Below are 17614 nucleotides of genomic sequence, written 5' to 3' on the forward strand. Positions count from 1 at the left end.
CGCCACTGTGTGCACTCTAATCAATATTAATCAAACTAATATTCGTTTATACATTTTAAGAATGGCGTTTATCTTTTTTGAGAATTAGTTCTTATTTGATTTGATTTATTTGGGTCTACAACAGATGATACAAATGTTTGTGTGCGGGGGTGTTTGTGAAAATAACGGGGACAGAGCTGGCTGCTGTCAGACGATCAGCTGTGCGGCGTCATCACAAACGGACCGCTTCACGTGACGCTCCGGAGGAAAGGACGTCCCATTGCTCTTAAAACTCATTTCCCTGCTTCTCGTGGTTTCCTTGCGTCTCTCCATGCTTCCCTGGTGGGAGGGACTAGTCGCAGGGAAACGACGCAAGTGAGAGACGCAAGGAATCCATTTAACCGAAGTGAAACACACCCCCTCGCTCACTCGCATTTTGGCTGTGAGCTGCGGGCGCCAGATAAGCCAACATCAGGTGTGGACTGGGACTACAAATCAGCCCGAATTATGAATATTGTTACATCAAGGCCGAAAATTAGGATGAGCACCAACGGTCAAAAATGTTTTTTTCCCTCCCATAACTGCCAGCGCAGCGCCCCCCAGATCTGGCGCCCTAGGCGAACATCTATAACGCCAGTGCTATGGGCCGGCCCTGGCTATAGTGAAATAATATAATAGAAAATATTAAGCCTCTTTGATTTAATAATCGGAGCTGAAACCTCTCTGCCATCTCATATAACACAAACTTCCTTATTTATCTTTGAATAATAATAACGTAAAAATAAAGACCACTATGGTCCTTCGGTTCTGAGATTAGCGCCTGCAGGCAGGCTCCATGGACCTGTCAGCTCCGGACAGCGCAAAATGCGTATATAAAGTGCTACGTCATGAACGCAATAAATCCTACGTGGGGGCGCGCTCATGTGATTGGCTTAGAATGGAGGAGACATCTGAGTGACTATACATAGAAAAATACGAATCGGGTGACCGTCAGGGGAGTCTCAAAAAACCCACACACGACACGAATGCACAGCGATCCATGCACAGAAAGCGGGTTGTGTTGCAGGTTCAGCGGTTTTAAACGGATAACAAATATGTGTGGATCAAAAATACTTATGTAAAACTTGTTTCTGTATTTGGATTGTATTTACATGTATATGAAACGGAACACATTTGTGTGTGCATTGAAAAACACAAGTATGGATCCGGAAATACAAGTGTGAATCCTTTTGCGGACCATTAAATACAAGTGTGAATCCTTCTGTGTGCATGTGTGTATTATGAGACTGTTCTGAGCCCACATCATGGCAGCATTTTACCACCGTGCTGGGTCTGGGTTTGAGTGTGAGTTTAAATAATTAAGCTTTATGTCAGATGAAACTGAAAAAAACTGTAAATGAAGTGTGTGACATTTGGTGCAAAATGTTGGTTTTGGTAAGTGTTTTGGGTGCAGTGCTTCATTTTGCAGGTTATATGAGGTGTTTTGCACTTTGTACGTGTGGTTTTGTGAATTGTGTTAATTGATTTGTGAACAAATTTGCCATGTTTTCAAAAATGTGTGTAACAATTAAAAAAAACTGAAACTTCAACACCCGGGCTTTTTGACAACCCTGTGTGTTCATTGTTATGTCCAGCAGGTGGAGCTCTAACATAATAAAAGGATGTCTGATGTTCTCTTTTCACATTTGCTCCTTATGATTTTGAATGCATTTGAAATATAGAAAAACATAACATTTGTAGCTGGTTTAAATATATTGCATAATGATGCCTAAATTACAAGCCACACTGTACATTCCACTACATTAGGTTTTAAGCATAGCCTTAGTTTTTATATATAATTATTATTCATGTGACTTAAATCAGAGAATATGTCAATAAAACTGAGTTTTTACTGTGTTAAACAACTTTAAGCTTCAAAGATGTTGTGCAACCACTATTGGTAAAGAAGACACTAAAGCAAACTACTATTTGCTTTACACTGCTGCTATTTATAGCTGACGTCGAGCAGACCAGTTCTTTTACTTTCACTTTCTCAGCAGTAGCCTACCGAAGCAAGACTTCATGCAGGTCAGTCACCTTAAACGACACTACATAAGAAAGTAATAGTACAATAGTTTAAATTAATTCGGAGTTGATCGAAACATAGTATTGTCAATAATAATGTAGTTTTACTGTATGAAATATGTACTGGAACAGCGTGTAAAATGTGTGCAACTGAAGTTACAGTCGTCTTTACGGGCGAGTAAATGTAGGCCTACGTGGGAACAATGTAGATTTACTGTACAGGGCTGCCCCTGCCCAACTTGTTGCCCCACGCAAAGTTATGTGATTTGGCCCTCTCTTTCGCGAGTATCGGGGGGTGGGGGTGCTAGTGGAGCCTCGCAGCTGCGAAATAGGTGCATATATACGCTTAAAGGTGCGCCGCATTTGCGCTTCAGATGAGGCCCCCTCCGCAAGATGAGGCCCCACGCAGTCTGCGCGATCTGCGTGTAGGGAGAGGTGGCCCTGTTACTGTATGATAAAGTTCTGCTGCAGCGTGTAGGCTACTCAGTGTGTTATAAAAAGTTAGTAGGCTACCAGTCGTCTTTACGGGCTTTATGAAGCAGAAACAGCCGACACCGATCAGAAAACATGTTCTGTGTTTCCGTCTGAACCGAGAGTTGCTCGTGTTTTCACTCGTTGTTTAATCTCTAAAACTCTCTTAAATGAAGATATTTACTGACACGACTTTTTACAATGTTTATATGAGTGATTCTACAATTTAGGGTACATTCCATGTCCATTGATGTCCATTGATGATAATTATAATTATTCTAACTATTTTCTCCAAAAATATCATATTTTGCCTATTATTGGAAAGCATGTTATAATATCACACAAACATTATGTGCATCCTATGCTTTATTTAGCTTGAAATGTGTCATGATGTTCTTAAATTGTCAGTTTTTGCTCTGTCCGTTTTTCAGTTGAGGGTGTCTTGGATTCAAAATAATGAATAAAAACCATTAAAGTAAATAAAAAAAATTATTCATTTATTTCAAAAGTCTAAATACTAAAGAATAATAACATATTTTTCATTGATTTCCTCCTTTAAATAATTTAAATATCTTAATATATGAATGTCCGCAAAAGTTCTGTCAACTATGTTACTAACAGAACTCCCCTCTTTAACTCAAAAATGGTTTGTCCCAATACCATTTCACCAGTATCACATGATGCCAGGTTCCTCTTTGGCAGACATTTTGATGGTGGTGATTGTCCTCTAATTTTTTACAATATTTTATGTATAATAGCACATTGTCAATGAGTATATTAATTGACCATCAACAATGTTACGTACATTGTTATGGTTTACAATTGTTTAATGATTTTAATTCAATTATATGTGCAAATGTGATGTTAACCTGTTCAAGAAAATGACATGTGGTCATCCAGGCAAGGCCTACCATTGAAATGATGGGTCAAAATAGGGAAATTGTCAACTAGGTTACCTGTCAACTAAGTTACCCAGTACTGTAATAACTGTAGTAACTTAGTTGACAGGTAACCTAGTTGACAATTTGTAGGACATGTAGACGTCATTACACATCATTATCAATGGAATTTTGCACTTCTGCCTTGAAATGAACATAGTGCTGATGGTTAATAATGTGTCCAGTCAACTATGTTATTTGCGTCAAATGTTTGACTTTCATTGTCAACTATGTTGCACCTCATTTTTTCAAATTTAAAATATCTAAAATAGTGCTTCTGATATCCTTTATAGTATAATGTATATCTACACAGGTTGGAGTTTTACATGACATCTCTTAAAACTATCAAAATGACCTGTATGGTAGTTTTATAATACAAAATATCCCTAAACGTAATGACAGTGCTGAACATATCACATGAAAAAACAAAACTTTAATACAATTATTTTTTAAACTTTAAAAAATCTTTGGATATATGGTAGAATAGACTCAAGAGCCTTTCAAATTTGATTTTACTTGAAGTGCAGGACTTAATCAAATGATTGTAATGACATCAAGTTTGTCCGTAACATAGTTGACAAACTGAGTAGTGAAAACATCCTTTCCCTTCAAATAAAAAAATAAATAAAAATGTTTAAGCTTTGCAACTAGTGGATATGTTACACTGAGGAATATACTAACTTGAACCACTGATTGTTCTATTGAGAAAGAACACTTTCTTTGTACTGTTTTGTTGATGTGAAATGCACCCTAAATTATAGAATCAGTCTTATATCGTGATTCCTTATTCGAAATAAAGTGTCGAGGCGCCATTTCAGATATCAGGAAACGACCAAGCGGACATGTTTTGTCATGTCAGCCCTTTTTCAATTCTAATGTTCTCCGCCCCCACTCCTCGCCTCGATGTCGAGGAGGAGAACCGAGGAGAGAGGAGTGGAAGCAGCAGGCGTTTTAGGCCCAATTCCAAACCACACTCTACCCACTCAGTGGCGGAGTGACACTCATAGCTGAATGAGGCTTCCTCCTTTCAGAGGGAGGGTGTAAATACAGCAGCAAGCTTTGGGAGTATCTCCCCTCTCCGGCAGAAACAAGAAATGAATAAACTATAGGTAGCAACGGTTTCAAATAAGCGTCTCATGGACAAACAATAAAAATGAATAACTAAAATAAAACTCCAAAAATATTTCATTGTGTTCCTTTATTGTAAACCTCTCTTAGTTTTAAACCTGGTGTTTATAAGCTTCTTAGTTTTTGCAACAGTCCCTGTAAATATGCACAACTTTATAATAAAATGCACACATTTACCTTTTTCTAAGTAAAAAAAATATGAGGTTACCATGAAGTTGTTAACATCTGTATGACAATATGAAATGTCTATCTTGTTTGGCAGTTTACAGTAAATGTTTGCACGGAACTATTTGTAAACAGCGTGTTTCCTGACGGACACACACAGCGTTGAGTCCGGTCAGGTAGTGCAGCAGCTGACGTCAGGACCAATGCAGACTCTCTGTTGGAGGGCTTGATAACCCACTACCCCTCAACACTTGTTGGTTTGGAACGACACTTGATGTGGTGGACCCTGCGCTATTGTGTAGGGGTCAGGGGCGGTTTGGAATTGGGCCTTAGAGAAATGAGAAATCCTCTCCTCTGAGCTGTAATTTTAAAACAACGTCCATTAATGATGACAGGAGGCACGTTTATAATAAATATATTTTGTATTTATTTTAAGATCTTTTCATACAATCATACATATTGGGATCATTTGTATTAATGTGGACCGGAGGGAGAGGGTGACGAGCATAAGTTTCACTTTCCTTTTTTATTTCAATTCCAACTTTGGTCATGAAGAATATGTTTCTCTGTTGTCCCCGTTCATAAAGCATAAAACAACAGCATCAGAGCACGGTGCAGAGTCTCTAGATGAGTTTACAGTAGTCCCTCGTTCTTATTAAACATCCATGTTGTAGTCCGCTGTATAGAAAACTGTAGTTTCCATAGTTTCCCCACAGCAGCAGATGCACATTTATGACCTCCGCTGGCGCATCATAAACACGTCGGATAGTGAAAGTGCAGTCGATTCTCTAAAGCACCGCAGTCTCTTCTCCTAAGTCCTTTTGAATTCTCCTATCCACTATCCCTTAACCCCGTGACGTTTCACTCAGAGGTCAAGGAATAGACGATAGGGTTAGAACTTAGGAGCTGATCTTTGGACTATTCAACTACAGCCTCTATGATGCACCCTCTCGTGACATCACAAAACACACACCATAAAAGATGAGTGTGCTTTAGATAAAGCACCACAGTGTGTAGTTGGTTGGACAAAGTGTCTTGTACTATAAGTGAAGTGCAAAAGTTTGGTTTTGATAAGTGTTTATGTAGTTTTGGGTGCAGTGCTTCATTTTGCAAGATATATGAGGTGTTTTGCACTTTGGGTGTGTGGTTTTGTGAATTGTGTTTAGTATTTTGACAAAATGAGCCCTGTTGTCAAAAAACGTGTTTTAGCAATTGAAAAAAACTGTAATATATATCAGGCTACAGCCATATTTATTATGTGAAGCACTATATGGCTTTAGAAAAATATAGACTCCGTGTTTGTAGATATCTACTAAAACCTACAAATAAAGAGTGGAATGTAGGCGTTATATATTATTGAGTGATATATATTATACACACTGCTCTGCTTTCTGCACGGACCTCAGCAGCTGTTCTCACTGTAAACATTGCGTTGCGATTAAAGCAGTTAATACAAAATAAAAAGTAGCCTAATATCCAGGGGATGCAGTATGTAGATTTGTCATTGGTTGAGATCAGTCAAGTCTTTTATTCATCACTGTGGCCGGAAATACATCCCCGAGGATAAGGTTATAGCTCCAGAGAGCCTCCTCGATGCTCGATCCTCGACCCTCAATGCGCATTTAGAGAAATTAGATGTCCTTCAACATGGCACGCTGACAGCGATTTCAGGGTCACTACCAGAGGACAGAGGAGGTGGAAATGTGTCAATTGAGAAAGGGCTTAGGTCTTCAGTACTAACGAGGAAATATCCTTCCTACATTGAAGAAAAAAAAATACATGTTTTATCTGTATCAAGACTTTTAGCTTATATAACCAGAGGTAGGAGAAGTAATCAGATTTTGTACAAGTCCTATATTCAAAATGTTCCTCAAGTAAAAGTAGAAAAGTATTCTCATCAAAATATAGTGAAAGTAGCGACAGTAAAAGTAGTCATTGTGCAGATTGGTCCATTTCAGAATAATATATATGATATGTTTTATAATGATTGATCATGAAAGTGTTCTCAAAGCTGGTAAAGGTGCAGCTAGTTTGAATGACTTTGTATACTGCAGGGTAGCTTGTGGATTTACTCCAGGTGGAACTAAAGTCTGATTTAACACTTGATTATATTTCACATCATTCATCCACATCTGTGAAGTAACTAAAGGTACAAAATAAATCAAATAGTAAAAGTACACGATTTACCTCGGAATTGTAGTGGAGTAGAAGTAGTATAGCAACACATGGAAATACTCAAATAAACTACAAGTATCTCAAATTTGTACTTAAGTACTTGAGTACATTTACTTAGTTACTTCCCACCTCTGTATATAACACACGCAAAGACGCCATACACTTTACATTTTATATAGGCTATATATTAGTATATTTTTATTTTTCAAGATTCATAGACTGTCATGAACAATAGCTACAGCCTGGTTTAAATCTCAAGTCCATAACCCCTCCAACAGTGACATTCAAAATATACTTAAAGAAGTTTACTGGTGCAAAACAGTTTTTGCAAGTGGTGCAAGTAAAGTTCTGGAATAATTCACTGTACATGTGAAATAGAATAAACAGTGTTACAACTAAACTTAACCCAAAAAGTAAGGACATTTGTGTTTGGTAGATTATTTCTTTGTTGTAACAATGCTTCCTGGCAATACATCTTATACCGTTGGAAAGCCTGTTTTCTTATCTTTCAAGTGGTGCCACATTTGTGAGGAACAAGCATTTGTGGGATGAGCAGCAGAGCTGAGCGCCCATGAAAAATGTGACAAATCTGCTCTGCCAATGCCAGACAGCAGCCACTCTCCGGTCTTGTACGGCTGCCAGGAGCCTCAACATGTGGAGGAACATTATGTTCAGATCACTGGAACCTCAACATGTGGAGAACATTATGTTCAGGGTGAGTCCAGATTCTGCCTACAGCACATGGATCCTAGGGTCACAGTGTGGAGAAAACGCAGAGAACGCTTTGCTGATTGCTGCACCGATAGAGTAGGAGAGGATGGGATGGCCTGCAGTCCTGACCTCAACCCCATTCAACCCCATTTTGGGATCAACTTGGCCCTGCTGTCCGCTCCAGAGTGACCAACACAACCACGTTGGCTGACTTGGGACAAATGCTGGTTGACGAATGAGATGCCATCCCACAGCAGAGTGTGAGCAGGCTGGTGACCAGCATGAGGAGGAGAGGCTGTTGTGGCTGTGTTTGGTTCTTCCACATGCTACTGAGGCTGCTTGTTAAATTAATCAATTGTTAATAAATAAATTGTTGCCAGTATGTCTTGTTTCATCAGGCTTCAATCATCCAATCCACCAAACAACACCAAACTAGAGTCAGCAGCAACAAAAAGCTGTTTGGCATTGGCAGAGGAGATTTGATTCACATTTTTCATGGGCGCACCCCACATACTCAGCTCTGCTGCTCATCCCACAAATGCTTGTTCGTCACAAATGTGGTACCATTGGAAAGGTAAGAAAACAGGCTTTCCAACTGTATAAGATTTATTATTATATTATTATATTAATAATTTATTACTATTATTACCAAAAGGTATTGTTGCAAGAAATAAATCATCTACTGTATCAAAAACAAATGTCCTTACTTTTTGTGTTAAGTTTATTACAAAACATACTGTACAGTGGAATAAAACACTGCATGTAAAGATAATAATAAGGATAATTATTAATATCATTATAATAATTGCTGCTATGTCAACATTACAGCATTTGTATGCCAATGTGTTTTTAAGATGATGAGTGTGATTTATACTGTGATTTTCAGTCTTTTATACTGGTTGAAAGTATTCCATGTTTATGATATTGAAATGTATTATGTGCATCAATGTTATCATCATTATTATATAAGTGTTTATTGTAGTTTTTTATTTACTTTTTAAAACGTTTTATTGTTTTATGTAAATAATAATAATCTTAATTTCTTAAGAAATATAAAGATGAAGCGACCCAGTACTGCCTTTTTTCAACACACAAAAGCCAACATCAAAGACTGGTTTTATATATATATTAGGGCTGTCAGTCGATTAAAATATTTAATCGCGATTAATCGCATGATTGTCCATAGTTAATCGCAAATTAATCGCACATTTTTTATCTGTTCTAAATGTACCGTAGAGGGATATTTTTCAAGTTTTTAATACTCTTATCAACATATGAGTGGACAAATATGCTTTATATGCTTGTTTATTATCATTTGAACAATGACAAATATTCTCATGAATATTAAACACAACAACCTGAACATTACAAATATTCGCCTCCTGTCCCACTGTCTGGCTACCTGCATAAAGTCAAGTGCTCGGCGCAGTTATCGGCGAAATGTCGCTCCTCTGTTTTCATTGAAACAGCTCCTTATATCCGTTAGCACAGCTAGCTAGCACCAGATGCTAACAACAACAACAACAACAACAACAACACGTAAGGTGTGCCTCGCTCGCGCCACACATACACACTCCCTCCCGGTCCTCCCGATGGCCAGTCCGGGCCTGCCGGTGAGCGTGGAAGTGTGGTCTGCCACAAGCGGGCGGCAGGAGCGGGGCTGTCAGCATCAGCTTGTCGATGGTATTTTACACTCGATGCGCTCTGAAACTACGGCGGCCGAGGACAAAAAATACACATGCGTTAATCGCGTTAAAATAATTAGTGGCGTTAATTTTTTTTTGCGTTAACGCGTTATTAACGTTATTAACGCCACGGCTGTCTATTTTGGCGCGAGGCCCTCCCGAAACTCGATGGGCTGTCTTTGAGCCGGCCACTCCCAGCTCAGGTGTAGCTCATCAGCAAATAATCACCCCACAGCACTCGAACCTGCCAGAACAGAACCCCTAGTTGTGTGGAGGGGTCGTCACAATACATACAGTCAGTACTGAAATGAACCGATTTTCCGTCAGATTATCTAAAATGCAATTATTTTTCCTTTAGCTTCTCGTGCTCAGGAAAGCTGTTTCAAGAAGAGCGCAGTATGGCGACTGCAGAATCAGGTGAGTGCAGTCATATATGTCTACTCTGGATAAAAGACTGTCTCTGTCCTTGAATATAAATGAGTGGTGTCACAAAAAAATGTGATTCTTTAATTATCATGATTAATCACAAGTTTAAAATGCTAGTATTGACTTGTATTTTGGGAGCAGATAAACCAAAAACAAGTGTGGTGTTTTAATAAAGAAATACAGCTGCTTGGCTGTCCGGGTCACTTTCCGGATTTCTTCTCTTTTTTGTTCATGTTGTATTCTGGTAGGTTTTCCATGTGTCTGTTTCCTATCTGGTTCAATGTTGTAGACCACTGTACTGTCTATTTTAAATTACATGTAATTAATAATACAATTGTTTCCATTAACAGATAAACCACTTCCTCTAAAGCGCATTAGTAGCTATGAGTTGCTGCCCCCTGACAGTAAGTAAAACTGAACTGTGCTATTCTGCTATTAAGAACACCTGAGTGTTCAGTATTTTGTAGGTAAAATCTGCTGTAATGACAAAACCCCTTAGGTTAAACAGCAATCAAACTATACATAAATACATGAAAATCTGCATGTAGTTGCCTTTTCTAACTCTTTGTATTTCACAGTGTCTGAGCTGAGGGTTGTTCTGCTGGGGAACAGCTGGTGTGAGAGGAGTTCAGTGGGGAACATCATACTGAGAGGGACTATGTTCAACACTGAGGAAGAACCAGACTACTCTATGAGAGTCAGTGGAGAGCTGGATGGGAAAAGAGTAGTTGTGATCAACACCCCAGATCTGCTGCACGCCAACATCTCTGAACAGAAACTGACAGAACATCTGAAAGACTGTGTGAGAATCTCTGAACCTGGACCTCATGTGTTCCTGCTGGTTCTACAGCCTGAACACTTCACTGAGGAACACAAACTGAGACTCTGCATGGTCCTGAAACTCTTCAGTGATCAGTCATTTAATCATGCACTGATGCTCATAGCATCACCCAGCGAGGAGGGTTCAGGTTTAATGGAACAATACATGGGACAACCCCCATTACAATACATGATCAGTAGATGTAGATACAGATACTTGAAGCTGGAGAACCTTCAACATCCAGAGCTGTTAACACGCTTGGGTCAAACTGCAAAGGAGAACAATGGAGAGCATGTGAGCTGTGATGTGTTCGAGGACACCACGGCTTCCTTACCGGTTGATCATCAAAGTCAAAAACCAAAGGGAACATTGTTTCCTATCACAAAAGCTGTTCTATTTGCTGGTAGGTGAAGGACAATGACAACTCTGTTATTCAAATCATACATAATTAAATTAGAACACTAAGCTGCAAAATAATGATGTCCTCTTTTACAGGGCTGGGTGGTTTCGAACCAATCACTTCACCATTGTTACCCCAAGGGTTGACCACTGTGACTAATTGTAAGTAAATGTATTGTTAAAGAAATACTCTCATAATGTCAGTGCTTATCATGTATTGGTATAGCATCTTTTCTCCAGTATTAACCGAAACGCATCCCACAACTGGATAAATGCACTAAATCCATTTCAACCAATGTAACTCTCCCAAAAAAAGGAAGTTGTTTTTCTGCTTTCATGTCATCTACAGTCTATAGTTGGTAGTTACAGTGATATATTAAAAATTCCATAACAATGTTGAGGAAAAAAACATTTATATTCACTGTCAAGAAAATAAAAACAGAAAAGGTCATTTATATAGATATATATATATATATATATATATATATATATATATATATATATTTATTATAAAATCTGTGTGCTGTTTCGTACCGTGTTTTATTTATTTATTATTATTTATATTTCATAAATTGTTAATACACAAAATTACTGGAGAATATTTTGTGTAAGCACAGTGTAATGATTTCATTCTGTATGAGGTAATGTTATTTAATTTTTCTTCTGTTATATTACAGCATCTGCATTCAGGATTGTGCTATTGGGAAAAAGTGAGGACAAACAAAAAAAGATTGGTTACTTTATCACAGAGGGCAAAGGTGTTCGTTTCCAAAATATTTTCCCCATCACACACTGTGTGACAAACCATGGAGAGTGGAAGGGAAAACAGGTGGAAGTAGTGAAAACTACAGGCATGTTCAGTCTATCAGAGGAGTTAGTGAGAAAAGAGGTGAAGAGCTGTGTGAGTCTTTGTTCTCCTGGACCCAATGTCCTGCTGCTGTTAGTGAATCCTTCTGATTTCACTGATGAGAACAGACAAAGACTGAAGTTCATCCTGAGTCTGTTTGGTCCAGAAGCTTTTAAACACTCAATGGTCATCATAACCAATAATGATAAAAAGACTAAAATAGTGGATCAGCTGCTTGCAGACTGTAGAGGAAGACTCTACATCATGGTTCACAACAACCGTGACTCATTGATGGATACGATTGAGAAGATAGTTCATGAAAACAAAGAAACATGTCTCGGCTTCACTGAAGACATCAAACCAGCTTTAAACCTGGTTCTGTGTGGGAGGAGAGGAGCAGGGAAGACTTCAGCAGCCAAAGCCATTTTAGGTCAGACAGAGTTTCCTTCAGTCTCCAACTCATCAGAGTGTGTTAAACATCACGGAGAGGTGTGTGGACGCCCGGTTTCCCTGGTGGAGCTGCCTGCTTTGTGTGAAAAACCTCAGGAGGAAGTGATGGAGGAATCATTCAGGTGTGTCTCCCTCTGTGATCCTGAGGGCGTCCATGCCTTCATCCTGGTCCTACCTGTGGATCCCCTCACTGATGAAGACAAGGGAGAGTTAGAGACCATCCAGAACACATTCAGCTCAAAAGTCAAGGACTTCACCTTGATTCTGTTCACTGTGGAGTCAGATCCTACAGCTCCAGTTGTTGTTAACTTTCTAAAGGAGAACAAGGACATCCAGGAGCTCTTTCAGAGCTGTGGAGGAAGACATGTTGTTCTCAACATCAAGGACCAGCAGCAGATCCCAGAGCTGTTGGATGCTGTGGAAGAGACGAGAGTCGGAGGATCCAGGTGCTTCACAAAGGACATGTTCATCAAGGCTCAGATGACGAAGGTGGTAGAGTTAGGTAAAACTAACAAAAGACTTCAAGCTGAACTGCAGGATGTTCAAAAGAAAAGGGAGATGGGAGATCATGATGAAAGTCAGAACAGAGAGTGTCTCAGGATGGTGTTGATTGGGAAGACTGGCAATGGGAAGAGTGCAACTGGAAACACCATTTTGGGAAAAAAACATTTTACATCATCTGTCAGCTCAAAGTCAGTGACCAAATGTTGCGAGAAAGCAACAGGAGAGATTGATGGACGTCCTGTCGCTGTGTTAGACACCCCTGGTTTGTTTGACAGGACACTGCCCAATGAGGCTGTTCAAGAGGAGCTTGTTAAATGCATCAGCTTGTTGTCTCCTGGACCTCATGTGTTCCTACTGGTGCTGCCGATAGGCCGATTTACACCGGAAGAAGAAGACTCTGTGGAACTGATCAAGAAATGGTTTGGAAAGAAATCTGGAGATTTCATCATCATTATTTTCACCAGAGGAGATGATCTGAAAAATACACCAATCGAGAGTTACGTAAAAGACAGTGATGACTCTTTGAAAAAACTGATAAATGACTGTGGAGGGAGATACCAGGTCTTCTATAACAACAATGACAAAGACCACATGCAGGTCAGAGAGCTGATGGTGAAGTCCAACAAAATGCTGAAGGAAAATGGTGGCAGCTGCTACACCTCAGAGATGTTCCAAGAGGCCGAGGCCGCGATACAGAAGAAAGTGGAGAAGATCCTGAAGGAGAAGGAAGAAGAGATGCAGAGAGAGAGGGAGGAGCTGAAAAGAAAACATGAGGAGGAAATGGAAGAAGTGAAGAGAAGAATGGAACAGGAGAGAGATACAATTCAGCAGGAGAGAGCCAAACAGCTTCAAGAAATGGAGGAAAAAATCAACAAGGAAAAAGAGAAAAGAGGAAGGGAAGAGGAACTTAGAAAGGAAAAGGAGAAGGAGAAGAAAAGGCAGGAAGAAATGACACGAAAGGAATGGGAGCAAAAACTAGAAGGAGAGTTGGAGCAGAGTAAAGCAAAGAGGAAAAAGGAAAAAGAAGACTGGGAGAAGGAGAGAGAAGAATGGTGGGAAAAACAAAGTCAAGAAAATAAAACGAGACAACATAACGAGAAAACAAAGCTTCAGAAGTTGCAAGATGAATACGAGCAGGAAAGAGAAAAACATGAAAAGAAAAGAAAAGAAGAAGATCTAAAGAGAAGAGAACAGGAGGAGAAGGAGAGAAAAGAGTTGGAGGGAAAATATAAGAAAGAACTGGCGGAGATGAAGAAGAAATATGAAGAGGAGGCAAGAAAACAAGCTGAAGAATTCAACGAGTTCAGAGAGGAATACTCCAAGGACTTTGCCGCCTTGGTGGAGAAGCACATGGAGGAAATAGAGGACATGAAGAAAGAGCATGAAAGACAAACGCAAGAGACAGGAGAGAGCCATGACAAAGACTACAAGCTGTTGCAAAACCTCTCAAAACACAAAGTAAAATATATACAAGAACAATCAGAAGACATGAAGAAAAAGCACGAACAAGAATTAAAGGAACTAAAACAAAAATACAAGGACAAGTGTTTCATCCTCTGACCTTAAGTCAGTAAAGAGCCAACGATAGCTTAATATAACTAAGAAGCATACATAACAACATATTTAAAATAAAAGTAGAAATTACACAAGCTACAAAATACACAATACACAGCAGTACAGGTTTGAGATAGCAGCCAGGGGAAAGTATTAAAGGTGGAAGTTTATATTGCACTGCTATTTACGCTCAATATATGTATATATTTTAATTTCATTTCATTATGCCTGAGATATATTTTATATTATTATTCAAATGTTAATTTTAAACTATATAATCAATTATTTCGCTTCAGGGAAGAAAAATAAAAAAGATGTGGAAAAAATGTTTTTTGTTAGCTTTTAGTCGGCTACTTTTAACGTGACGCACACAAGTGACAAGTAACTGTCATGGCGCAAAAACGTATCTCGGAATTCTTTCTCACTAAAAACGCTAAATCTGCTAAAAAGATTGAAATAGAAGATGCAGCGTGTAAGAAATTAAAATCAATGTTTAATGACGTAATTTAGTTTAAACATACTGTAAGCTTAAAACTGTTTTATTCTGAAAACATTTCATTTCCGGTTAGCATTGGTTTGTGGCTAACGTTGTTGCTGAATGTTAAATGAATGTACAGTTTATTTTGAAAAGCTTTATTGAAAGGCGTCTCCGTTGTTACAATGACGTCACTTCCGGTGTCACGTTAACAATTTTTACAGCCGTTAAAATGCATTAAATAAGTCATGAATGAGTGTATGAGGAGAAAAGGCGTGTGGAGTTATACAATGAACACACAACGTCTAAATCCTCTGATTTACGCAATATCGGACACTGAAGAACATGTGGCGGGAGGACCCCCTTTCGTCAGAGCCACCATTGAGAGGAGGAGCCAGGGGTCAGATATATACAGATGTCCTGGCTTGCTCGGCCTCTCGTCTCCCCCCTTCCAACATGGCGCTGTTTGTTTCAAAACCACGTTACTTAATTAAAGTACCCATTTGAACCTTTTCGAGTGTCTCTTATTTAACTTCCTCCTGGACGCGAGAACAACGAGCACAAATCAACAAGGGGCAGGGCATTATTAAGCAGAATCTGTGTAATATGTAGCCAGGAATTAGCAATGCCTTGATAGCCTACACTGTAAAAAAAAAAACGTTGTTTTTACGGTAAAAACCTGGCAGCTTTGTTGCCAGAATAATGATGTAAAAAATACGGTAAACTGTAAACAACTTTACAGAACAACGTGTATATTTTACAGTTTAAAACTGTTGTAATTTACATTTTAAATCTGTCATTTCAACAGCCCTTTTCTGCTGAATTAGCATGATCACGTTGCTATTAAACTGATTATTTCAGTAAGATTTACATGCAGTTGTTGTCTATTGTACATTGAATCCCATTCAATTTTACAGAAAAATACCAAACAAATAACACTGTTTAACTGTAAAAGCATCAGTGTAATGCTGTAATTTAACTGAATTTTCCCGCAAATTGTAATCAAAAGTTGTGTATAATTTAGTGTATTTTGCCGTAGTAATGACGAGTTTTACGGTGAAAGCAACATCTAAATACTGCAATTTAAATTTTCTGTAAAATGTATTTATTACAATTAAAATGCAGAAAAAACTGTTCTATGAATATCAATCTCAAATATATATATATATATATATATATATATATATATATATATATATAGCATAAAACCGCCTGTAAGGATTATTGATATATAAAAATGTTTTTCCTATACATTAGTCAGATTGAAAGATTTCATTTAAACTACACCTTCACTAAACCTTCGTATATATATGTTTGACTATTACCAGAAATGTGAAGAATGTAATCCAGGGTACACAGATTAAGCACTTAACATTTAAAATGCAAAGCTAGATAAACCTCAAGAGCCACTGTATTAAAAGTTGAAAAAATTCCAACAAGAACTTGCCTTTCCAAGAATTTATTATATATATATATAATAGCAGTGATCAAAAACATCTGTCATTTCTCAACATACATATTGGTAAAACATACAAACTAAGGCTGCACAATAAACAAACAGCTCACATTGTCCAGGAAATTCAAGCTGAACAAAGTTGAGAGGTTACTTGCATCACATCAAATGATTTATGGGAAATAATGTTTTTAAATATTTTAGTACTTTATATGTCTCATCTCTTATAGTGGGCACCTGTATAATATAATACTCGACTGTCACAGCCACAGACTGAGCTGTAACTTAGCCAAAATAAGGGATTGTCTTAGTTGAATACATGTTCATTGCTAAAGGAAGTGTGTACGTGATGAAGCTACAGTTGCAAAACACATGTGTGTGTGTCTAAGTGAGATAGGTGAAGAGGTAGGGTCAGCAGAGACCCTTCACTTCAGAAGCAAAATCCCAAGTGGAAAACAAAACAAAACCACCCAGTGGAGTGTAACACGTCAACATTTTTACACTCAACAGTGATGTCCTGAGCTTTTACAATGACCTTAAAAGAATAGTTTGACATTTTGAGAGTTACATATTGCATTTTTTTAAATTAGTTAAAAGAACATGAAAAAAAAGGCACTTCAAATTTTAACTACGATTTAAACAATCAAACAAACTGTAACTTGGGCACATCGCTACATGCCATTGATCTTACTGTCCATATTCAGACATCACGCCACTCATGGTCCGAAAGTTCCTGTATCAAGGTGAGGACTCTCGGGTTCACCTGAAGACGGGATGCACGTGTCTTCTTCACTTTGGTGCCCTTCTCTGGGTTGATGGACACCTTAAAATAAAAATACAAACAAACAACAGAATTAATAATAAAATAGCTTGCCTAACAACAAAAAAACTTCACATCAATCTTATTATTTTGAAGCCAAAATGACAATTATCTTAACCCCCAATTCACTGAAGCAGCTGCTTTAGATTTGTTGCAGTTTAATAAAATTAATTGTTGGATAAAGCCAATCCCAAAAAACACATACCTCTGGACAAACTCCAGGGTGGATGCCAGCTCTGACGGGTAGGCGATGTTGAAGCAATAATAGCTCCCAAACATCATGGACAGGGCAGAAACCAAGGAGGGGATGTTGTCCTGTACTATGTTTCGATCCACACTCAGCATGAATCGCCTTGAAGAATAGCATGATCGTCCTAAAAAAGAAGAAAAACACAATTCAAACTAAATTAAAACAAGACTTGTCTTCCTGAAATATTTCACAAAACAATTTTAGCACACATTTTAAGGTCTGTTAAATTGCTCACCATCAATACAAAAATGTATGTATGTGTATTTGCAGGTTAAGGGGAGATAAATGTAATGTGAATTT

The 17614-nt window shown here is 38.3% G+C and overlaps 1 protein-coding gene across 2 annotated transcripts; it reads left to right on the top strand.

Moving 5' to 3' along the window:
• Positions 1 to 1991: 1991 nt before the first annotated feature.
• Positions 1992 to 15303, top strand: LOC117498134 (GTPase IMAP family member 8-like). Of its 2 annotated transcripts, XM_034150224.1 has the most exons (7): positions 7445 to 7635; positions 8030 to 8205; positions 9675 to 9733; positions 10093 to 10146; positions 10321 to 10965; positions 11058 to 11123; positions 11639 to 15303. In XM_034150224.1, the coding sequence occupies exons 1-7, from the start codon at positions 7492 to 7494 to the stop codon at positions 14320 to 14322; spliced, it is 3828 nt and encodes a 1275-aa protein (XP_034006115.1). In that variant the 5' UTR covers positions 7445 to 7491; the 3' UTR covers positions 14323 to 15303. The 2 variants fall into 2 exon arrangements, with proteins under 2 accessions (XP_034006116.1, XP_034006115.1); XM_034150225.1 differs by lacking the exons at positions 7445 to 7635; positions 8030 to 8205 and adding an exon at positions 1992 to 2046.
• The last annotated feature ends 2311 nt before the right edge of the window (positions 15304 to 17614 follow it).

The sequence above is a fragment of the Trematomus bernacchii genome, unplaced genomic scaffold, assembly GCF_902827165.1.
Source record: "Trematomus bernacchii unplaced genomic scaffold, fTreBer1.1, whole genome shotgun sequence".
NCBI lineage: Eukaryota > Metazoa > Chordata > Actinopteri > Perciformes > Nototheniidae > Trematomus > Trematomus bernacchii.